Genomic DNA, 25,353 nt, shown 5'->3' with positions numbered 1-25,353 from the left:
CCGCTTGCCATAGTTGCTCCTCCACGTTTTTATGGATAAGCCCCCATTGGGACCTCAATAGCTAAACTGGGTGCTTATCAGGGACATCAGATGAGACAATGACATCCTGACACAACTTCATCCTCATATCAAAACAGCTTCATTTCTCGCCCTAGCCAGTCTGCGGTTAGAGTGTTGGCCCAGGGACTGAGGGGTCCTGGGTGGATTCCAACCAAGGGCAGGTACCTTGGTTGCAGGCTCAATCCCGGCACGTGCAGGAGGCAACCAATCGACGACACATCGATGCTTCTGTCTCTCTCCTTTCCACTCTCTCTGAAATGCAAAAACAACTTTTGTCTTGTCATAAACAAGCGCACTGAAACTACTTGTCATAAACAAATGGATTCGAAATCATATTAAACGAATATACAAGTGGTGTTCGTTTTGTAACATGGATTCCATTCCTCCCAAGAAATATTTTCACTGCCAATTCAAAATTCAGAGCTAAAAAAAAAAACCCCTTCAGATCCTGTTCAGAGACCCAGTGGAATCAGGCGGCCCAGACTAGACGGTGCATTCACCCGCGACCTTGACGGTCAACCAGGTCACGCAAGAGCTGGGACCTGCCTCACCAGCACCATCTCGCTGGAGCGCGGGCACCTCCGCTCGTGGCCCGGGATCCCCAGCTTTGCCCAATTCTTGGCGAAGGCAGAGCAGGGCCCCTCAGGAGGGGAGGGCAGTGGGGAGCGGTGGCGAGCAGGGCGGGGATGCAGATGGTGCAGCACACCAGGCAGGAGGGCGCTGGGTCCCGCCTCGCCGGCGCCACAAACTCGCCGCGTCTGGGCCTCTCTAGGCATCAGCTTCCTCCATCTGAAGACACGGCGACGGGTCAGACGGTCCACTACGCCCTCCGCAGGACGCCAGGCCGTCCCGGGGCCGGACGCGGGCTCCTGATCAGCCGTCCAGGCGGCTCACCCGGCCCCTCCCGGCTGCCCTGGCCTCGGGGCTCCCCGGGCCCGCGGGCCTCCAGCTCCCCCGCCCGTCCGAGCCGCGCGCGCCCCCGAGAGCGCGGGGCCGCGCCGCGCGCGCCCGAGGCCACGTGACCCCGCCCCAGAGCGCGGGACCGCGCCGCGCGCCCGAGGCCACGTGACCCCCCGAGAGCGCGGGACCGCGCCGCGCGCCCGAGGCCACGTGACCCCCGAGAGCGCAGGACCGCGCCGCGCGCCCGAGGCCACCTGACCCCGGCCGCGAGGCCGCGCGGGAGCCGCCATGGCGGCGGGGCCTGCGGCGGGCGCCCGCTTCTTCTGCACGGCGGGCCGCGGCTTGGAGCCCTTCCTGATGCGGGAGGTGCGGGCGCGGCTGCAGGCCACGCAGGTGAGTCGGCCTCGCCGCGCCCGTCCGCCGGGCTCCGACCGAGACCAGCAGGGCGGCCGCCCCGGCCCGGGCTCCGCCGTCAGGTCCCGCGGCTCCTCCTGGCCGCGCCCGGGCCTCGTCCCCGTGCGCCCGCGCAGCTCTAGGAAACAGGCCATCCCCTGGGGTCCCCAGAGAGCGCGGGCGGTGCCCGAGGCGGGAGTGGGCACGCCCGCGTCCGGCCGCTTCCTCCCCGCCGAGCGCGAGGGTGACCGCGGCCACGCCCCCGCCCGGGGACGGACAGCCGACCTCAGGCCCGCGGCCGCCGGGGAGCGCGGCGCTCCGGGGGCCGCCCGGCCCGCGGGGAATGGCCCGGCGCGGCTCTGAGGGCGCGGCTCAGGGACGCGGACCGGGCCTCGAGCGTCAGCCGGGCCCGTTTCGGATGCGCCGAGCCGGGTTCCCGAAAGCAGAGGGAGGCGGTGTCGCCGGGGGCGCGCCCTGGAAAAGCGGGGCTCTCGGGGCGCCGCCGGCCCCTGCGCCCGCCGCGGGCCGCAGCACGGTCTCCGCGGGCCGCACAACAGCCTCCGCGGGCCGCAGCACGGTCTCCGCGGGCCGCACCACGGTCTCCGCGGGCCGCACAACCGCCTCCGCGGGCCGCGGGCCGGGCGGCGCGGAAGCGGCGTGGGCCTGGGCAGACTACCTGCCGCGCGCGGCGTGGGCCCCGGGCTCTGCAGACGCGGGCGGTCGCTAACCCTGAAGAGCAGCCTCGCGGCTGCCCCAGTGACGCCTGAGGTGCTGGACGGCGGCCCGTGTCTCGGGCGCCGGCCCCGCAGTCGCCGCGAGAGTCCCCAGGGGCCCGGAGACACCGACGGCAAGTGGCAGGGGGGCCCGACCGCAGCTGTCGGCGGGCTCCAGCGCGACCCCTGGGGCCGTGACGTCACGGCGCGCTCGCTTTTTATTTTTCTATTTTTTTTAGCTCTTCGTGTGACAGAAGCTTGACCCGATCTGGGTGTCAGATTAGGAAAAGGACCCTCCCTGTTGGTCCTCCGTCTTCCCTTTCCGGGCCAAAAGAGGCTGGGGCGGGAGGCGTGTTGTAGTCGCCTGGGAACTTCCATATTTTGATAGTGTGTTTTGAGGGTAGATGGGATTTGAACTAATAACCATGCTGCCCATTAGGTCCCCGGAACTTGTTAAACTTACAACCAGAAGTATTTCGGTTTTAATCGGTGTCAACCTAGGGCTTCCTCAGCAGAGACGCGTCTTCAAGCCAGAACGGTAACCCCAGAAATGAGCACCCCAACAGCTTAACGGGGCCGAAAAATAAAAATGCTTGGCGTCCACGTTCCCACTGAAAGGGAGCCACCTAGACACAGGGATCCCCCGCATTCCCCGGGGCTTCGGTTCCAGCGGATGGTGGGGCCCCGCTAGCGAGCCCAGGGCCACCGCCGGGAGTTCGGGGCAGCCGCCTGCACCCCGAGTGTAAGGGCGCCGGGCTGAGCACCGCGTGCCCACCTCCTTGGACTCCCCGCGAGCCGGGCGCTTCGCGTTTTGCTCTCCCCCCGACCTCCACCGCGCTCCCGTCTCCAGAGCCCGTTGCTGGTTCGCGCGCCTCTTGCTTCTGTCCCACCGCCACCCGGCTCATGGTCTCCACCGCAGTGAGCTACTTCTCCCTCCAGCGTCACGCTCTACACCGTCCTCGGTGCCTCTCCCGAAGTAATTTTTTTTCTACCAGCTAATTTGGCGCTGTCGGTTTTTATCGAGTCTGTAATGCCTGACCATTCCCATCCGTGGCACTCCGGTTGGTGACCGTTGGTCAGGCTGGCCCGAGCTGCCCGCCGCCCGCCCGGTGGGTGGCACAGCCGCGCTGCCCTGCCAGCGGCACCCCCCCCTCTGCATCCTGCCCTTTGCTCTTTCCTTAGAACCCCTCTTCCCAAGCCTCGTAGGATCGTCCCCAAGACCTTTACTAATGATAGCGTCCATATTCAGTGTTATAATTTATTACATTGAAACTTTTTTGTTTTCTTCTGGGTTTCATTCAAGTTATTGTCTTACAAATTTTACACTTTAATTTGTATCTCAGAATATGTCTGTTACATTGTTATTCACCTTTAGGGTACTTGCTTCCGGTAGACCACACGGAGGTGTTTAATAAATACCCACTGATATGTTATCCTTGGGCTAGACACCGGATTTGTCCTGTCCATTATATCTTTTCTTTGCCCTCTTTCAGATGGGGTGTGAGATTTGGCAATATAATTGCCGAGTATTTTGTGTTCTGTTTTTCTAGGAGCCTGCGTACACGCATAGACACGTGCACACTTCGCAAACGGTAGCATAACATAAGATTGTGGTCTTGGTCACTGACTACATGACTTTATACAATTATTTTAACCTGTCTAAGCCTCAGTTTCCTAATCTGTAAAATGAAGATGATAAAATCTTAGAGAGTTGTTGTAAGGATGGGGGGGAATGTATTCAGAGTGCCTACTACAGTGCTGACAAGTACTAGATACTTAAGAAATTGTTGTTTTTATTGTTAATCTAGATGCTATGTTTTAATTCATTAAGGGGGAAAAAGAGAAATGGTTCTTACTCTACACTAGACTAAATTAATGTCTATTTTTTGTATCTCTAGGTTGAATATGTTTCGGGAAAAGTCTTTTTCACCACCTGTTCTGACTTGAATATGCTGAAAACATTAAAATCCGCAGAAAGATTATTTTTGCTGATTAAAAAGCAGTTTCCGTTCAGTGTTTCTTCTGTAAGTAAAGGTACGGTATATACCTATTGCTTTTACCCACACAATATATGTACTCCAGAGTTTTCTGCTTGATAATTAATAAGTAGCCATTTGACATTTTTAAGATTCATTCCTAGCTGTGGGATCATTAGTTATGTATTTTTCTGTATTTCCTAAATGTTAGCACCTCGTTGTATTATCACCTAATTGCTTCTCTACTCTCTGCAATCTGCTACCTGCCTTACTGAGATTTTAGTGTCTTACGTCACATTTCATCTTTGAAAATTCTGATCAGACACCTTCTCTACCGTTAAATATGGTCAGTTGCATTTATTTAGATTTAGGACATGTAATAACCCAAAATGCATTGTCTTAATAAGTTGGTCAAAACTGTCACCTTGTAAATTTTAACTAATGAGTAATATAATTGAAAAAATACTATGTAGTAAAATTTCTTGTTTGGGGGACCTTAAATGTTTGAATAAACTTTTAGCCATTTATAAAGCATTAGAGTTAAAGGGGGCTTAAGAGATTTTCTTTTTTTATAACTATGCGGCTAAAATAATTTAAGGATCTTGATAAAAGCAACAAAAAAAGGGCAGACGCTGCTGAATTAAACATTGCCTTAAACTTCATTTTGGTTGCTGATTATGCACAAGAGATCATGTAAGTGTATAGTCTATAATTAAAGTCATATCAAGAATGATACAAACGGCAAGAAATCAAGACAGGGCAGAAACAATTATTTTAAAGCAAATACTAAGATACTGTACTGTGGGATCAATATAATTTCATTCCAATATTCTACATACACTTATTATTAGAGAAATACAGTAATAACTCTTGGGTCATCTTGATGACCTTTGTATGTCAAGAAAAGATGACATTATATTTTGTATGCTGGCAGTCCCTAAGTTATGAGTGGGTCGTGTACCTGAGGTGTTACTTTATGGAAACTCCTTTTATGATGTGTGCTAATACTATATAGTCTAAAAGAGTCTCAAAATTCAGCTGCTCTGTTTCTCACCTCTGAGTTTTATAATTTATTCTATTTTTTCAACTTAATTTTATAGACAAGATCAGCATTATTTCAAAGATTGATACACTGTCTAGGTCTATGCATATATTGAAGAGATACATATATTATCATAGAACAAATGATCTTGCTAAAGTATATGATAATTCTACAGGAATTTTAAAATAGTGTTGATGTTTAATTTGGAATATAAGAATGAACCTTATTCTGCACAATATTCTTATATTGAATGATATGAGTTCCAGATTAAAGTGAAATCATTCTTCATGTAGTAGTTCAAAAAAACTTATTTTATAAAAATAAAGGTAATGGAATTTGGGAGTGATGAATATAATAGACTGTCTTTAAAGCTTCCTTATAGGATAAACAGATTTTATTTACTTAGGAAAAATAGTTAATGAAATGCAAAGACTTATAAATGATGATCCTGAAAGTTGGTTGAATGCCATTTCAATTTGGAAAAATCTTCTTGAACTTGATACAAAAAGGGAAGAACATTCTCACAGAGATAACCCACTAAAAAGAAAAATGGGAGAAAATGACACCGTCATTGCTAAGAAATTAAAAGCAGAACAAATGCAAAAGGCACAAGAGAATAGGGAATGCCAGCTGGAAAAACAAATAGAAGAGGAAACGCTGGAGCAAGGAAAAAATTTTCAAGAACTTCAGAACGATGTAGCGAGAGCAGCTGATACCAACCAGAACGACTTGACCTTCAGAGTTTCTTGCCGCTGCAGTGGAGCTATTGCAGAGAACTTTTCTGCCCAGGTATACTCACCTCCGAAGTGGGTTCCCATTTTCTAGAAGAATTAACTACCCTTTCGATTTGAAATGAGATCACGACCTTTCACAGACTAGATAACTCGGCTCAGGCAGATAACTGGGTTTAATATCATATAATTAAATCTCTTTAAAAATGCATTTTCTATTTTAACTTTACCTCAGATGCTTAATGGGAATAGTATGCCATGTACTGACCTTTTACTTTCTCCCCCAAAGTTTTCTTAAACTCACAGGTATCCTTTGCATTTGGAAATCCTGATATCATGGTCCTAAGCTTTTTGGCCTCATTTCAGTTCTGTGTTTGTTGAGTAATTACTCTGCACCAGGCCCCATACGTGTGATTGTCCATAGAACCCAGACATAAATACAGTCAAGGTCCCAACTATCTAGGGGAGGGTGAACACAACAAATAGGCTCCTTCAAAAAACCGTATCAGTTGACCCTTACAAAGTTCAGTGATATAAAGGGCATATCTATAGGTCTGGGTTCTTTGGCCAACCTTAAAATTAAACCCTAAAGTTTAAGTCTAATGCTACTGCTCTGGTCATTTTTAAACATAAGGCTTGCAGTAGGTAAAATGGTCAATCTTTCAGCTGCATCCATTTCCTGAAACCCAGAAGGCTTTATTTATCAGGTCATTATTTGGTTATTTCATTTACCTAAAATTACAAGAATAGAGATTACACATGAGTAGATGTTAATGCCATAGGATGTGTTTGGGAGGCGGGGGTCAAAAGAGGTAAAATGCAGCCTTATTGCCTTGAATAGAAAATGCTATAGTGTAAATTTTTTTTTAATATGTTTTTATTGAGAGGGAAAGAGAGAGAGAGAGAGAGACATCAATGATGAGAAAGAGTCATTGATCAGCTGCCTCCTGCATGCCCCCTGCTGGGGATCAAGCCCAAAACCCGGGCATTTGTCCCTGACCTGGAATCCAATTGTGACCTCCTGGTTCATAGGTCGATGCTCTACCACTGAGCCACGCTGATTTCATATTGTAGTTTTAAATTACTACCGGATAGTCTGACTTGATTTCCCTGACTGTTAGTTTTCACTTATATTTAAACTTAAAATTTTCATTTATAATAGTCTTATCTTTCCTATAACTTGCTGCTTTTCCAGGAGGTAGGAAGAATCATTGGAATTGCTCTTATGAAACAGTTTGGATGGAAAGCAGATTTGAGGAATCCGAATTTAGAGGTAACGAATGTTTATTTTATTAGATGTGCTCATAACCTAATTCTTCAAAGACAATGTCAGCTAATCTATTGTACTTTTCAGTTTTGCTTTAGAGTTTCAAAGAGCTCATCTATCTGGAACCAGCGGTTTATGTTTTTTCTTTAGCAGTAGAACGGCACAGATCATTTTGCTATTCCTTTTCACTGTGAAAGTGTCTTATTCACATAAAACTTTTGGGAATGGAATTGCTTTGTCACAGTTGAACTAAAAAAGTCTAGTATAAGGTCGCAGAGATGCTGTCTACGATCGCTGTAATACACAACAAGTCTCTATAAGAAATTCTAGCTAATGTTAAAAAAAGAATAGGAAATGAAAGGCCTACGCCAAATTCAATCATACATTAGTGGTGACTTTGTTAGGGTTGTGGGATTATGTTTTCTTTTTCTCTGTTTTTTAAAATTAATTTCATGAAGTTACACTGTTATTAATTGGAACAAAATACAACATATAGGGAAATAAACGCAGCTATAAAAAATATTCTCCACTGCCTTTTTGAGAATCATCTCATAAATTTGACAGGTAGTGTAGTCATTGTCATCACTCATTAATTTGTAAATTGATTGTTATAGCGCTTTAAATGGAGTAATTGCTAGCCCAGTCAGAACATTTATGTTATTTTATTTTTTCATTTTTTAATATATTTTCCACTTTTGAAAAGTAATGCCTGGTGTATATCTTTTATTCCTGTCATGCAGAATACTTTGACCCTAAGCATGTCTTGACATAAGGGTGTCTTCCTTTCACGTCCCCCTCCTGCTCTCTGGTTTCCTCCTGTTCATCTCCCTTTGATTGTCTCCCTGTCTCAGAATTACAGTTTTCCATAGTTCAGCTCATAAGTAAATATAGCTCACTTAATTCCTATCAGCCATTTAATGCAATTAATATTAGCTATTATTGGTAGAAATAATCAACACGGAACGAAATTGGCAACACTAAAATCACCCACAGTAAAATTTGTGACCAAAATTGGCAGAAGAATCAAATCTTAACAGATTTTGTTCTGCAAAATTAATAGAAGAAATTTCAGAGGGAGAAGCTATTCTTAATAACATTTGATATGTAAAAATACCAATGTATCATATCTTTAGTATAAGTTTTAAGTAGAAGAGAATTAATCCCAATAAATAATTTCACTAAAGTTGAATAATATAAAAAAATTGGAAATTTTAGCTGTGATGATCAAGGAATTAAATTGACTAAAGAGAATTCATTCCAGATCATTTTTTCTTGATGAAAATTTATCAATATTGGAATAATCCTGATTAAATTGCATATATTAAAAATAACCTTGGGGTGAATGTATTGGGGTTCAAATGCTCTTAAAGTCAAACAGAATTAGAATATTCCATAAACTTCATCAGACTACAAAAGTAAGATTCTAACTTTTAAAATTTATTTGGGCTACTAATTATAACTTGAGACATTTAAATCCTCTATGGCCTAACAGGAGAAAGGGGGTGGAGAGGAAGAAGCTCACCTACAGATAGCAGACAGAGAAAAGGTCACCCTCGTTACAATATATTTGACCTGAAGGAAGTTCTCTGTTACATTAAGCCTATGTAGCCTGTGATCATCCTGTGTGGCCTCAACTCTGAGGTTAGAATTAGGGTGGATTTAGGAACTCTTCTCTAACCTCAAATGCCAAAAAGTCTGATTCAGTTATGGTGATTCAGAGACTCTTTGGGAAGAAAGTAGATCCTGAGTTCTTCATAACATGATTCTCCACATCACTTTTATACCAGATTAACCTCAAAATCTTTCTATGAAATGTACTTAAAATTTACTTCACCTCTGCTCAAGAGAAATAGTGTGGAACCTTTTCCCATATATGACAAATAAGGCCTTGGAATTTCATATTAAAAATATAGGTTATATAGGTTCAAAATGGAAGTTTTCAAATTATCAGTAATTTGGTAATGCATTTCCTGTTCCGTCCTAACTTCGTATTTCTTCTTTCAGATCTTTATACACCTGAATGACATTTACTCTGTTATGGGAATTCCTGTGTTCAGGTAGATATCATGTTCCAAGCTTCAGGTTTGTCCCTTTAGGAGAGCTTGTAAAATTAAGAACTTTGTGCTTTTCATTTATAGTATGAAGCATTGATACAGCTGGGGGAGCTAAAGGCAAAGCACTCGAGTTCTTTACCTTAGCCAGTGGCGGTTTCCGTGGAGCTTAGTAGATATGATTTGCTCTGACCAGTTAGAGCTATGAAAGATTTCATTACAATAATCCACTGATTACATGATTCAGACTGAAAATTATATCTAATTATTTCTATTATTAAAAGATTTTCACAGGCCTATATTTAAGCTAAAATTTTGGTCTGTTCGCATCTTGGAATTTTAATTAAAATAGAAAATACAGCACAGTTCTTAAAATTCGCCCTGAATATTAACTGTGTACAGCCGTGCCACACTGTGCACATGTAGCATGGTGGATAAGAACCATGGAGTTCAGTTCTGCCTTCTCAACAGATTAACTGTAAGTTTGGGCAGATTTTCATATTCCTCCACTGTCAAATCAGGAAAATAATAGTACCTACTTCATTGCTTTGTGGTGGGATTAAATGAGATAACCTACATGAAAATGCTTGGTCCTATTTCTAGGCTACAGTAAGTGTTGAATAAATTTCATCTGCTTTATTTCTGAAACAGCAACTAGGGAGGGAAGGGAGAAACATTTATTAAAGTAAGATTAATTTATTCAGTTACTTTCAGTTGAAATGTCTAATGAGTACTTATTATATGCTAAGCGTTGTGCTAGATCTCAACATTCAAAGATGAGGTAGATGGTTATTAAGTTCAAGGAATTCAGTTTAGTGGTAGAGCAGATAGGTGGTAACGGCTTGACTAGAGTTAGAAAAGGGGACCTAACTCTGATAGACTATGGTGAGCAAAGAACATAAAAGAGAATCAATTAAATGGAGAATGCAGGAGTGTCACGTAAGTGGAGAACACTAAGGAAGGGTTCCCAAGTGGACAAGAGAAGGAAAGGACCGTACAAGCAAGGACTTGCATGTGCAAAGGCATGGAAGTATGGGAAAGCTTGACTTATGTGGGGACAGCCAGTGGCTTCAGTATGAATGGGCCAGGGAGTACATAGGAGAATGGTAGGAAGAGACTGAGCAGTTAGAGATAGTCATGAAGTGTCTTGTAAGCAGCACTGAACAGCTTGGATTTTACTCTGAAGGCAGTGGGAATATGAAGCAGCAGTTCTGTCTGCAGTGCGAATTACTTTCTGAAAAACCTTAAAAAACCAAACTCCCATGGGTTTACCATGCAGAGCTTTCTCATTGTGACAATAAATACACAATTATACTGCTTTATTTATAAGAATTTAAGAGGCTTACAATCAATACACTCAAAACAGGGTAGCTTAAAGACAAAGACAGATCAGAAAGACATAGGGTTTGGAGATCACTATGGCTTTGTATAATGTCCAGAGAAGAGCCTTCTTTATGATTCTGGAACAAGCCTACCCCCAAAACAAGCAAGCACTAATTCTTGAAATCGTATCTTCGTATCTTACCAACAAATTATATAAATGAAATAGAAAAGTGCATTGAAATTTCTAAGGAAATGCTTGTTCATTGCATTAAACACTTTGAAACAGTATTTTGAAAATTACTATCAAATCTGGAAACACTGATGATAGCATTGGTGAGGTGTGGGAGATGTCTGTCACGCAGACAGTGCAGTGTCATGCTTCATTTCATCTTTTAAGAGAGATGCAAATGAGCACAAAGCAAACTTAGGAAAGGGACTTTTTATGGAAAACCTATTTCAAGGGTCAGTATCCATTCAGTCCTTCCCATACCACATCTCCATCACAAAACAGCATGCTCTTGATGATTCCAGGTCAGCAAACAAAAGGTCTCTTCCATATGGGAAAACAGGGAAGTAGTGAAACACTTTCCAAAAATTTCCCTTATATGTGATTAAATATTTATAAATTAAACACAAAAGGGTTTAAATTTCCAGTATTTAAAAATTTACCTTTCTGAAGTACCACAGTAGCTGGTTAAATAAGGTGCCAACTAGATAAGCTATTTTTGTAATAAGGTTAAATTTAAATACTCCCAACGTAGGGACTACTTTAGTGTGTGTTGCATGAACATGATGATTCACAGATATGGGTAGGTTAATCATTTTTACTTATATCAGGCTCTTCTTTAACCTACAGTAATATTGGATCTAGCATCAGGTTCTTTTTTCTTGTAGGGTTCCTTTAGCCAGCAGATCTTACCTCAGGGTGGCAGGACTGAGGTCCACCATAGCATGGGCGATGGCCTCTGTCGCTGAAATTAAGGTAAGGAAAGGTTTTCATTCGTGTTAATAAACAGCGAGGTCCTTTCCGTAGTGGACTTACACAGTCTCTTACTTGCGGGCATCTTAGTTGCTCTCTTGCTTTTTTTTCTCTCTTTCTTTTATCATTTCCTTTGGCTGGTTTTTATATTGTTGCCATTACACTTAGGAAGTAAGTTTTTTTCCATGACCAAGATCCTGATCAATTTTGTAAATGTTTCATGGACATACCAAAAATATTTTGTAGTCAGTGTCCTCACTACCTTTGCTCACTACTTTACTCTCTGAGGTATTTGAAACAGCATTGATATTCTTATAAGTTTTTTCATTTTTATTAGGTAATTGCCTTATTCAGCTGCTATGTAATTTGGTATATAAACACACATCTGCTATTGCTTCATCATGAGTTATGCCTTTTTATTGTTACCTAAGTTCCCTTTATCCTGAGTAGTGAGTTAAAACCTACATTTCACCATGTATTATTAATATTTCCTTTTTTTTTTTTTTGCCTCTGCCTAATATTTCTTTGACCCTCCTTTTTTCAACTTTGTTTTCAGTGTATTTTTTACAACCATACAGCTGTTTGTATCCCACTCTGGTGGTCTCTGGCTTTCGATGAGAGAATTCTGTATTATGACAGACATACCTGCCTGTATTCCTCCTGTTTTACTCTGGTTAAAACATCTTACAGTTTACTTTTTATTTTTGCTAGTGTGGTCAAGTCACTTCATAATCATGTCATTCTCCCTGAGGCTGGAGATTTTACTGTATTGTTCTAGTCCATGAATGGTTCCCTTTCCCAGCTCTCCTAATTAAACACATAGGTCTCTGCTATTATTTTAAAGCAAGATATCTACTCCTTCCTCTGTCAAGACAGTTTTTATCACCAAGACGTTCTACTCTTCCCCCTCTTCCCTGCTATAAGACGAGACCTCTAGACTACTGTTTTCTCTCCTTGTCCCACCTTTACTCCTCCCTATAGTGAGACCTTTGAAAAGTTCATTTCCTTTCACTCCCAACTCTCAACTACTAGATCAAACTAAATTATTTATCATGTATCAGATTTCCCCTAAAGTGTATCGTTCTGTTTCAAAAGTTCTTATTTAGCACTGATATTCAGCCTGTCCTTAATCATAACCATAGAATTGTGTGTAACAAACACATTTCTGTGCAAATGCATGAAGATAATTGCAAGGTGTATCATTCCTCACCATGGGTCTTCACATTGTCTTTCCCCATTTGAGGCTTCTGCACCGGTTAAGGTCTTGTCTTAGGTGTTTCCTCACATGTGGCATTTGAATACTATACTATCTGAATTTCCATATATCTCAGATCTCTTCCTTTCATCCTGGGAGTGCCCACCTTGGCTTGGGTTGCAGTCCTTTTCTCTCAGATGGCAATAGGTGCTGTCCCGTTGTCGTAGCTTCCGGTGTTGTAGCTGAGTTTTCCGTGCCAGTATGATTCTCTTTTCCTTTATAGCTACCTTGTTCTTTCTGCTCAGAACTTGTAAGACTTTTCCCTTTAGTCCTATAAAGTTCAGGAATATTACCAGGATATAGCTTCTGTGAGTGTCTTTTCTATTCAGCCCATAACTCGGTGAGTCTGACTGCCCGGGATCTAATTCTGTCTCCACCACTTACTTACTGGCTGGGAGACTTTGGGAAGATACTTAACACCTTTGTGCCTCAGTTTCTCCTTGCAGGATGAAAAGAATAATCTCATAAGGTCATGTGAGAATCAAATGAATTAGCATTTATCAAGTGAGTAGAAAGTGTATGAATATTAGCTGCTGCTATAGTAATCATTACAGGTATAATACTTATTTGGCATATCTAGTGATTATAAATTTTTGTATTTTTATTTCTCTGGCTCAGGCACTTCTTCTCATTATTTAACTATTATTACTTCAACTGCTTTGCGTTAGTGACTTTAACCTTAAACTACTTTTTTTCCTGTTTCTGAGAGTTTCTCTCTCCCATTCTCTCTCTCTCAGGACATTTTGTTGCTTTGCATTAGGTACCCTCAGGCTCTGACTGAAACCTGGCTGTTCACTGAGCACTCTGCTTCCTCTGTAGACATGTCAAGGGACCACTGGGCCTGGAGGTGGGGTAGATGTCCTGCTTGTTCCTTGTGCCCAAAACCTCTCAGTGCCTTTGAAGCATGTGCCATCAGATGACCACAGTCATATCCAGATCTCTTCCTAACATTCCTGTAGGAGTAGAGGCCCTTATTCCTGTTACAATTCTCTATGATCTCAATATCCACTCTGTAACCTGGCCCTTCAAGGTCCTGGCTTCCTTACCTCTAATGATCTGCCTTAGTCACATCCTAGACCTTATATCCAGAAGGGAATGCGTCCCAAAAATCTCAGCTTCACAAATCCTGCTCTTAACCACCTTCTCTTTCCTGGTCACACCCTCCAGCCCCTAACAGTTCTTTAACCCCTTGGGACCTCCCGTCATGCCAGTGTGATTTTCTTTTCCTTTGACCCTACTACTGCCTGTTATTTACTACCTGTCTTCATCCCCCCTCACAGCTTGGATTTTATGCTCTACCATTGCAGTCATTTCCTTGCCCATACTTTTAACTCTCTTGATTCTTATTTGACTTAAATACTGGAATCAGAAGAGAACTTGGACGTGTTCTCCTCACCAAATCTGCCAGTGTCCCAGAGCCTGTGCCCACATTTGTTGCCTTATGGCCATTCCAGTAAGTGGATTGCCCTTGTTCCACTCCATTACTTGTGAACTGGAGTTCAGTCCCTCATTCCTGTTTAAAGACGTTCTCTCTACTGAGTCCTCATCAGCAGGTACACTTGCTGTAATGTCATACGACTTAAAAAAAAAACCTTCTCCTGAACCCACATGCTCCTTTAGCTACCACCCCCATTCTCTGTTTCCTTTTACAGAAAAATTCTTAAAACTAGCTGTCCATATTTGCTGTTTCTCCCTCTTTTCTTCCTGTTCTCTCTTGTGCCCGCTTCCATCAGGCTTTCATCACCCACACTCCAGAGACCACTTATCTCACACTCACCCTGCCAGCACTTTGACACATCAGCACCCTCAGGGTTCTGGAAGATCACTCTGGGTTCTCCTACATGAGCATGTGCGGCTCCCAGCATTCATTGCTGTATCTTCATCCACCAAACATCTATACTCAAGAGATCACCAGGGTCCAACACTTAGCCTTTCTTCTTTTTTAACTTCTCTTGCTTCCTGGGTGACTCATCCAGTTCTGGTGCTTTAAATACCACCTGTAAACTGACTAACACTGATGCACCCAAATGTGTATTGTAGCCTGAACCTCTCCCCTGAACTCTAGGCTCATGTGTCCAATGACTCACTTGATCTCCATAGTTGGTCTAGGAGGTATCTCAAAATTAACATGCCCAGAACTACACTCTTGTCTCCTTTGAAGCTTCTCCTCCCCAAGTCTTCCCATCTCAGTAACAGGCACCTCTGCGCTTCCACCTGCTCAGGTCAAACACTTCTGCCGTTTCAGACTGTTATCGTTCTTTTAACATTCCACATCCAATCCAACCTGTTGGCTCCACCTGTAAAATATATCTACAATCTGACCACTTCTCACCACTTCCACCAATACCGCTCTTAATTCAAGCCACTGTCATCTCCTGGAACCCCTAATAGCCTCCCTGTTAACTCTCTTACCCTTTTGTCCTGTTCTCAACAGATCATCTAGAATGATCCCTGTGAAATGTAATGTTATATTACTTCTCTGCTCAGAACCCTCCAATAGTTCCCCAGCCTTCAGAATAGAACCAGAATCCTTACAGTATCTACCAGATCTGACCTGTGACCCCCAGGGTGGGAGTGATTAGTTTTTTTTCTCCAATTTCCTGTTCTCTTCCCAGGTGCAGGTAGGATAACACTTCCCTGGCCCCTTGAAATTGGTTGTGTCATGTGACTGACATGCTTTAGCCAGTTAAATGTTGGGGGACATGATGTGTGTCACTTGCAGATGGCGCTTGAACATCTAATGCACAATTTGTCATGCTGTTTTTCCCTCTGCCACAAGATGGCAGTGCTCCAAATGGTGACCACTTGGTCAATTTGGCTTCTGAGTAAGGAGCAGAAGCCCCCGGTGCCCAACTGTGGGCATGTAACATGAGGTTTCCTGGTGTTTTAAACCTCTGAGATCTGGAGGTTGTTACTACAGGTGCAGCATAAACCAGCCCATCTTGATGGGATCGCCTACCTCCCTGATGCAATCACCACATTTTCCCTCTCGCTCACTGTGCTTTGGCCATATGGCCTCCTTCCTAATCTTTAAACATGCCAGGGGTATACTTGCCTTAGGGCTTTAACTACCTAAAATTCCTAAAGTGTACAAAGGAATCTTTACTCTTAAAATATTGATTCCTCAGGTTTTAGGTTTCTTTTATAATACTTATTATAATAGACTTAATAGTACCAAATCGATATTTCTGTCTATAGGCTGGTGCATTTGTTTTAGATCCAATGTGTGGACTCGGAACAATACTTTTGGAAGCTGCTAAAGAATGGCCAGTAAGTTCTAAACTTTGGTAAACTAAGAAATATGTTTAATTGGTATATGTGTGTACACTTACCAATTATTTACAAGTAGATTGTCTGTGGGGGATTATTGTTTTAATTATGAGGCAGTACTTACTATTGTCAACTGGCTTATGAAGGGTTATTTAAATTGCTCTGTTATTTTTTTTTAATAGTAAAATAAATTTAGCAAGATATGAGTAATTGCAATAATTAGTCATGACAGATTATGCTAATCCCCAAATTCTTTAGGCATTTGTAACTGTAAAATATTATTAATAGATTTGAACAAAAATTTTTGCTATTGAATATCATTTTAAAGGAATACTAGAAATTTGTTTCAACCTGAATTAACAAATCTGTTGATTTCATTTTCATCATCTGAGAAAATGGCAGTAGGTTTTCTTAACTACAGAAAATATGTGATAGTTTTATTTATAATTAAAATACAAATTTCTTTCCTCATAGGATGTGTACTATGTGGGTGCTGATGTCAGTGACTCACAGTTACTAGGTGCATGCGACAATCTGAAAGCTGCAGGCCTCATGGATAAAATTGAGTTACTTAAAGTCTCTGTTATAGGTAAGATATTAAAAATGTGAACATTTAGGGAAATGAGCTTATTTAAAGAAATATCTTTATACCTCTGGATAAGCCCTTTTTTCAGCCTCATACAAGCCTTCACTATTTGTAAGTGCAAAGGCAGGAGGGAGCTATTGAAATGATAGTTGTTTAGAAGCCTTCAGTCTTGGGTGGAGGGTCAATGAAAGGATAAGAGTCTAGAATGTGAGACTCTCAAGGGCAGAATTAACGGCTTTCTACCCTTACGGGAATACTGAGTGTGTGAGTCAGAATTGTGGCAGGTAGGGTATGGTTATGACAGGTAGTGATGGATTCCCCATCTCATGTGGCCAGGATGCTTCTGATGGCCTGAACATCTGTGCCAGGGATCCCGCTGGAGCATTGAGAAACTGCATCCCAGCAAGACCCACCACCCTGTTGGCCTTGGGTCACATTACCAGCTAGAACAGACCAGCATCAGATAATTTGACCTTCACTCCAGGCTTTCTTGTTCAAAGGCTGTCTGACCTTACAAGTGACATTTAACCTCTCTGAACTTTAGGGATAATAATCATAATACCCAATGAACAGGGTGTTGTAAAGATTGAATTATTCTCAAGTTCCATTCAGTTAGTCACATTGCACAGTTCCTGAGATCCTTAGATGCCTTCAGGAAGACAACACAGGGGTTGTTCAGGCACCTGACGAGTTGGTTTCAGGACAGTGTCAGGAGATTGGTCGTCGCTTCAGAGCCCCACGTTGGGCACTATGGAATGTCAACCAGAGGTCGTTGGTGCTGATTCAAATGCCAGTGGGAATCCCCAATTTGGGGTACAGTGAAGGAGTAAAGTTTAGTTCAAACAACTCCATGGTAAAAGCAGCATGGCTATGGAACAGCTGGATAGTGCTACAGGGGCTGCTGTGGAAACAGCACTGCAGTGGAACAGCTGGATAGTGCTACGGGGACCACTGTGGAAACAGTATGGCTGTGAGGCTGCCCCTAGGCCAGGCCCCCTTCAGCTAGGCAGCTCCATCCTCGATGGTCCACTCCGCGATGCTCTGCTCTGCTCCAGGGAGGCATCTTCGGTATTTCATCTTCAGACAGGGAAACAGTCTTCAGTCTTCTATGGAAAGCCTGCTCATTTTCAGTTACATGTTTTCTTATGTACATAAGAATGGGTGGGAAGTAAAATAATAGAAAGTGAAAACTATACTCGGAAAAAGTGGAAGTTAAGATTGGGTGTATTACCTTGTGATAATCTAATTTCTGAGGTGAAATGTAAAGATGAGAAAGAAATTTAGATTTCTTAAACACTTGTTTAATTTTATTTCGTGTATTCATCTTGTTGATTATTGATTGTATAACCTCTTCTCTAGGCTTGGGATTAAGTAGATGTTCTTAACATTTTGGGTCCCCTTTAAAAATTCAGTGAAAGCTATGGATCATCTCCCTTAAAAATAAATAGATCTACACATGTAAAATTTTATATTTAACTATGAAAAGGGAAATGAAAGTTATAGAATATAATTTTGTAGAAGGTTTTTCTAGACAACTTAATGGATTTCTTCTTGGATCTGGCAATTTTCTAGTCATGTAATATGTTTAGAGAATTGAATTTTCTGGTTAATTTAAAATTCTGCTTAACTTATGTCATATTTTATCATGCCTGCAAAACCAGTTTTCAAAGAATGGAATATAATTACTATACCATTTATCTTAGTGATTCTGAAAGCCTTTTAGAAACTTGTAATTTCTTAGAAATAATATTAGCAACCCTAAATTTTATTTAATATGCAAAAATAATTCTGTGTACTTTAATTTCCACACATTTAGGTTGTAAATACTTGAACTTATCGGATAGGATTCTCTGGTTTCTGTATTTCAGAATTACCATTGCCCTCAGAAAGTGTCGATGTTATTATTTCTGACATTCCATTTGGGAAAAAGTTTAAGTTAGGAAAAGACATCAGAAGCATTCTACAAGAAATGGAGAGGTAAGGTGTTGAATTTATTTCCATAATTTTGAGCTATTGGACATTTCACCAAAATATATTATAACTCTTCAGTTAAGACTTGATTGCATTTTAGTAATTTCCTAGAGTTTTTGTAGCTTAATTTTCTAAGGTTTTAAATCAGAAGTTTATAATTGAAATAGTTATTCCATATCATCTTACACTGTTTCATTCATAAAAAAGTGTTAATTTTTCATTATTGTCTGAAATTTGAGTATCTGAAATAGTGACCTACATGTCAGTCACTGAGCTAGGTGATTTACATATGTACTTCTGATCATCACAAAAATCCTGCATCCCATGTGTGAATCCCCCACACTTCAGAGATGGGAAACTGGTACCCAGAAAGATTCACTTTCTCAAGATTAAATTTCACATTCCCCTCGAGCAGATAGTACAACCCTGACTTCATAGTGAAATAATTTCAGGAGCTTTTGGAAAATATTGTGCCCATTCTCCACCTCTCCCCACCAAGGCTCTGACTTAATTGTCAGTATTCCTTAACCACTCCCAAGGCGATTCTGTTGTGCAACCAGGGTTCATAACTGCAGCCTTTGTGCCTAACTAAGTAATTCATCAGCTATACTCATAAGCCAACTCGTGGTGAGATACTAATATGTGTAAGCAGTGACTTACATTTAATCTGGAACTTTCCAGAAATAATGGCTTAACCTAACTGACAATTGGATGCTGCATATTTTAGACATCTCCACAAGTCAGTGCAGGGCAATATCTTAAGCAGATAGATAGTCCTTTCAGCACTAGTAAATTATATCAGCCTGACAGTTACTAGGCTGGTAATTGAAAATGAGACAATAATAGTCTGCCCTTATATTGTGGCAGTAAATTTAAATATTTATCTAAGAATCAGGAAGATAGTTAAGATTTCCCACGTAATCTGAATGCCTTGGTATAGGATCAGTTGCAAGTGTATGGACTGGACATGAGGAACTTGTGTGATCAAGCGTCCTTGCCCCTGCCCTCAGCCTTTACGGTTTGACTTGACTTTTTATGGTTGGGGTTCTGTATAGCACTGTAGCATGGTGTAGTGGTGAAAAGTCCAGGCTCTGAAGCCGGATACCTGGGTTCTAATCTTGGCTCTATTACTAGTAGTTCTTCAGTCACAGGCACATTGCTCAGCCACTTTGTGCCTCATCTTTAAATAATTTTACCTACTTATAGCATTGTTCTGAGGATTCAGTGGATTTAAATCTCTTAGAACAGTGCTAGGCACCTAGAAAGTGCTCAGTAACTTTTAGCTCTTACCTGACTTTTTTTTAATGTAAACCACTTCAAATCCTTTTGGAAAATAGGAAGGGATGTAAATATATTTAAGTACACATAACTTTTCTCCCAGTGGTTTACAAATAGCTTAAGGCTCTAGATTGAAAATGGAAGGGAGAGCGAATTGTGTGAGTAAAAATGAGAAAAAATACAAGAGGTCAGTAAACTTGTTTATAATAAGAAAGAAAGAAATAAGAGCATCCTCAATTTTCTGCACCGTAACCTGCCTTTTTTCACTCAGGAATTTATCATGAATCTCCTTTTTGATAAATCTCGCTGTAGTGTATATTATAATTGTCCGTGATTGCCATAGGATCACCTTATATGTATATACCATTATGTAACCCATACCTATGGATGTACATTTAAATAATTCCCAGTTTTTCGTTTTAATAAAGAACAGTGCTCTGAACATTCTTGTACCATTTTAAAACTTACTATGTGACCAAGTTACTTAAAACCAGAATGCCTTGGTTTCTTCCCCTGCAAAACGGTGATGCTAGCAGGACATACTTGAAAGGGTAATTCTCCAGATTAAATGATGTGTAATATAAAGTATTTAAAACAGTACCTGGCATCACAGTTTTTGCTGCTATTATTCTACTCTACTTCTGTTAGACCTTCTTAGGATAGTTTCCTAGAAGTGAGATTGCTGCGTCAAAGGTTATAAACACTTTATATTTTTAATACGTTATTGTTAAACTGCTGTCCCAAAAAAGTTACACCAGTTTCTATCTCAGCAGTACTCATTTTCTCATAATTTTGCCATCTTGAGTATGGCAGTGTTTTTTTATTTGCTTTTTTAATCCTCACCTGAGGACATGATTTTGTTGATTTTAGAGAGAGGAAGGGAGAGAGAGAAACATCGATCAGTCGCCTCTCTTACATTGCCTCAACTGGGGATCAAACCCACACCCTGAGTATTTACCCTGACTGGGAATCAAGCCCACCACCTTTCAGTGTGCGGAATGATGCCCAAGCAACTGAGCCACCTGGTCAGGCCTGGCAGTGTTTTTATTTTGTTAATATGGTAGGTAAAAAGTTCTCTCATTTATTTTAATTATATTTTCTTTGATGGGTTTAGAGGTACATGTGTGTCTTCTGGTTTCTGTCCTGTGGTATACAGCCACATGTGTCTTCATCCCACCCCTCCTTTCTCAATAGCAGAGGTTCCTCTCTTCTAGCCAGGGTTTTTCCTCTCGGTTCCTGCCTCTTCAGGGACCATACTCTGCCCACTTCACATTTTTATCTTCAAACTATTCACCACCTCATTCTTTCCGGATTCAGGCACCCCTTTCCGGATGCTTCTGGAGGTCTTGCATATTCCACACACTGCTAGGCACTGGGGATATAGCGGTGACTAGGACAAGGTCCCTGCCCGCAAGGGTTCTGCATCCCAGTGTGGGCAGACAGATCTTTCATAAACAGGGTCATTTCCAGTCATCATCGATAGTATGAAGGAAATAAAACAGGGTATTTCGCTAGAGAGTGACTGGGAGAGAAGCAGTGACTACCTTAGATAGGCAGGGAAGGCCTCTTCAAGGAGATGGTAGTTGAACTCTGGGGCCTGAATAATGAGAGGGTACACAAGGGAATGAGCGTTAAGTGCAGACCGAACAGCAAGGTCAGATGTTCTAAGACAAGAGGACTTTTGTTGAGTTTGAGCAACTGAAGGAAGGTCGGTTGCTTAGACAGCAGTGAGCAGAGGGAAGCAAGCAGGCAATAGAGTGGGAGCAGTGAGGGAGGTCAGCTTGTGCAGGTGTTTAGAATTTATTTGCAGTAGAGTGGAGTTAGCAGGGATCTGCAGGTTTTTTTCTATGTGGAAACCGGGAAGGAGAGTGGGAGGAGTGACAGGAGTGGAAAGGACCTGTCAGGAGACCATTGCAGTAGTGCAGGATTTGAGGATGGAAGTGAGGTAGTGTGTCTTTTAGAGACAGACTTATCTAGATTTGCTGATTGTCCTGATGAGGGAAAGCTCCTTCAGCTCCTGACACCTTTGCTGGACATCGGGAGATTCCCATTAACTTTGGGTTCTCCAGCTGTCACCGTTTCCTTGCCTACACAACCAAACATCTTGAGAGCAGTGCACACTTGACACCTCTGCTTCTCACCTTCCAGGCCCCTCCTGAACCAGCAAACCAGCATTTGCTCCTGCCCCAAGGACGAAAGCGGTCTCCAGATTCACTGGTGACATCTTACAACCCTAGTCACTTGTTAGTCCTGTAGCATTTCACACTGTTGAGACCATTGCCTTTCTGTACTCCTTTGGCTTCCCTAACATCACTTTTGTCTAGATTTTCCCTTAGGGTTGTGTTTCATGGGTTCCTCCTTCTCTGTCCTTCCTTTTTAAATCTCTATTCCTTGACCCCTTTTCTCTTCTCACTGTGTACTGTCACCCCAGATAATCTTATCCACAATCGTGGCTCTATCTCCCATTTACTTTCGAGAACTCTGGAATCTCCGCCTCGAGCCGTGGTCTTCCTCACAACCTCCAGGCTGCGTGTCCAGCTGTCTGCTGGAGTCCACACTGATGTCCAGAGAGAATTCTTTCCCCCGTCCTCCCACCCTCTGATTCACCCTCTTGTCAAACTGCTTTCAGTGCCGCCTCCTTTTCACATCTCCCTGTCTCAGATGCTTTCTCCGACTCCAACACCCTCGCTTGCCCCAGCCCCTAGTTATCACTTGGCCTGGCTCACTCTGCTTGTCCTTGAGCTCATAGTGTAGGTTTGGGACCCACTCTTCACTGGCCTCTCTCCTGTTCACTAATCTCTTTAGCGACTCGGGACTGTATGTCGTTCAGTACTTTCTCCACATAGGTACTCTACAGGCTTTGGTCACATGGCTGAGTAAATGAATTCTCCTTAACAAGCTGATATTTCAGGGTCTGAACTGTTGCCAGTTGTTCGTGCCCTTGTTCTTTCCTGGTGGCTGTCTTCTCCCATTGGCCGATGCCTTTAATATATGCTGATTCTGTAGGATTTTTTCATTCGCCTTTCCTTTTGGACAATCATTTATTAGAATATTATTGTAAATTTCTTTGAGGCTTGCCTTTTAAGTAGAGTAAAAATAGATAATTAAAGCAGATTTGTACTAGTGATTCCATGATGACTATAATGAATATGCATTGTGGAAGATACTGCCTAATTATCAGAATCCCTGTATTTAAATAGACAAAATTAAATTTCAAATTAAAAACACCAAATATTTTAAATAAAGTGGGGCTGTTTGTTATCTAAAAAGAAGGAAATGCTCAGACCAATCATCATTTTTTCTCAGAGTGCTTCACGTTGGTGGAACCATTGTATTGTTGCTCAGTGAAGATCACCGTAGGCGACTTAAAGACTGTAAAGAGAGCAGCATCCCTTTGAATTCCAAAGGCGGCCACATGGATGAACCTGGAGTTGAAAAGTGCTTGATTCCGGAAGAAAAAACTGGCATATCAGAGACAGTGTCATCTTCATTGGAAGCCAGTAACCGGGAATGCTTACACAGAATGCCACTATTTGGCTCTTTGGTGCCAGTAGAATGCTACAAAGTTAGCCTTGGGAAAACAGATGCATTTATACACAAATATAAGAAGTCGTCCTCTTCTGGACTGTAGCAGGCTAGGTGCTATGAGCAGGTTCAAGGCCTTACATGTCAGCTCTGCAGCAGAGAGGTTGCCTCCAGGATCCTAACAGTGCCACAGAGTCCCAAGTAGACAGATGGAAGGCGAGGCTGCTGGACTCGAGTTTTTAGTAAGAATGTCTGCTTTAGGCTCTAAAGGGATTACTGTTTCTGACAAGGAACAATTAATAAGTATTTAAACTGAAGTACTCTTAAACTTTATATTCTATGAGAATAGGAAAAGTTTTCAGAGGTTCACAGAGTATCAAAATCATCACAAGGTTGATAATATTTTAACTATCAGATTCTTTTGAATCGGGAAGATTTTATGTTAATTCTTTTGATATCTAACTTGATTTTTGAACCTAGAACTTTTTTCTTCATTAGAATGAAAATTTTATGTACAGTACATTTTATATGTTGTATGTCTCGTATTATGTAAAACATCAATGGGAATAATGATCTGAGTTAAGCCAATGTCCTTTTGCTTTTTTTCTAAAAGCACTAATAAATTGTTACCTCATTTTGTTTAAATTAAATGCATTCCTTGTGTTCACTACTTGAAAAGAAACGGCAGAGAGACAAACGTAGCTGGAGTAGTGAGCAGGAAAGTGAGAGCGTACAGACTACGTGAGTGGGTGGCGGGGGGGCGGCAGGGTAGGTTGTGTGAGGCCTCGAAGACTGTTATTTTGACCTTGACTCAAAGCCACTGGAGAGTATTGAGCAGGGAGCCGTCTAACATGCATTTTACAGGATCACTGTGACTGCTACATTGTGATCGACTGGAGGGGCAAGAGTGGAAGGAGAGAGACCAGCTGGGAGTTCTTTGCAGTATCCAGACAGGAGAGAACGGCAGCTTGCCCCAGTGTGGTAGCAACAAAGATGTAAGAGGCAGCTGGATCCTGGATGTGTTTTCAAGGTAGAACCAGCAGGATCCGCCGATGTGTCTGATGTCCATATGGTGTGATGCAGGAATGGACTGCAAGTTTTGGCCAAACACCAGAAACAATGGAGTTTCTACCAAACGAGAGGGAAAGGTTGCGTGGGAAATGTCAGAAGTTCAGTTTTAGACTTGCTGTTTTGGGGTGTGTGTCATACCAAGTGGAGATGTCGAGTAGGCAATTGAATATATGAGGATGCAATTTAAGAGAAAGGTCTGCTCTGGAGATACAAATTTGGGGATTTTCAGCACATAGGTACCATGAAACTGGACAGGATCACCAAAGGACTGTGTGTGGGAGAGAAAGAAGGGGGAGCAGGGCTGAGCCCTTGGTGTCTGCAACACTAAGAGGTAGGGAGAAGAGGAGGAATCTGCAAGAGACACCAGAACGGGTGAGGCAGGAGAAAACAAGAACGGCTGCCTGGAAGGCAAATGAGCAAAGGGTATGAGAGAGTGAACTACAAAATGCTAACCGGCCAGGTCACACAAGGACTGGAAATTGACCATTCCCTTTAGCAATGAGAAGGGCATTGTGAGCTTGGAGTGCAGAAGGAACAACACTAGGCTGGATCAGGCGGAAGGGAAAACAGGGAAAGAGCTGGAGGCAGACAACTAGTTTTGCTGAAAAGGGCGCAAAGAATGGAGGAAGTAGTTGGTAGGGATGTGGAATCAAGAGGATGCTTTTTTAATCTGACCAGAATGTCCTGGGAAAGATGAAAACCTGGTGGCGTAGGAAAAAGAGGCTCAGTGCTGGGAAGTCTCCTTCAATAAGGGGATGAACACAGCCAACACGTGGAGGAATTAGGTTTCAATAAGAGCATGAATAATTTCTCCATGGTTACGAGTGGGAAGGCAGCACACAGGCGTTTCTGCAATACCATGATAAATGCGCTCCTGAAAATCCTTTCATTCTCAAATCCATGCACTGAAAATAACAATTTATGGAAAAAATCAGGTTGGGGCCGACCGTTCCAAACTTTTC

At 42.5% G+C, this 25,353-nt stretch overlaps 1 protein-coding gene across 2 annotated transcripts; it reads left to right on the top strand.

Moving 5' to 3' along the window:
* Positions 1-1,260: 1,260 nt before the first annotated feature.
* On the top strand, positions 1,261-23,970 carry THUMPD2 (THUMP domain 2 tRNA and snRNA guanosine methyltransferase). 2 transcript variants are annotated; one of them, XM_087823507.1, is made up of 10 exons: positions 1,261-1,353; positions 3,965-4,100; positions 5,491-5,873; positions 7,011-7,088; positions 9,087-9,139; positions 11,351-11,438; positions 15,889-15,960; positions 16,435-16,549; positions 18,415-18,523; positions 23,102-23,970. In XM_087823507.1, exons 1-10 carry the CDS (start codon positions 1,318-1,320, stop codon positions 23,424-23,426), a joined length of 1,395 nt encoding a protein of 464 aa, XP_087679633.1. In that variant the 5' UTR covers positions 1,261-1,317; the 3' UTR covers positions 23,427-23,970. The 2 variants fall into 2 exon arrangements, with proteins under 2 accessions (XP_087679633.1, XP_087679632.1); XM_087823506.1 differs by lacking the exons at positions 1,261-1,353; positions 5,491-5,873 and having other exon boundaries at positions 4,029-4,100.
* The last annotated feature ends 1,383 nt before the right edge of the window (positions 23,971-25,353 follow it).

Source organism: Miniopterus natalensis, chromosome 13 (genome assembly GCF_054644295.1).
Source record: "Miniopterus natalensis isolate mMinNat1 chromosome 13, mMinNat1.hap1, whole genome shotgun sequence".
Taxonomy (NCBI): Eukaryota; Metazoa; Chordata; class Mammalia; order Chiroptera; family Miniopteridae; genus Miniopterus; species Miniopterus natalensis.
This window is presented reverse-complemented; position numbering and strand designations above follow the sequence as displayed.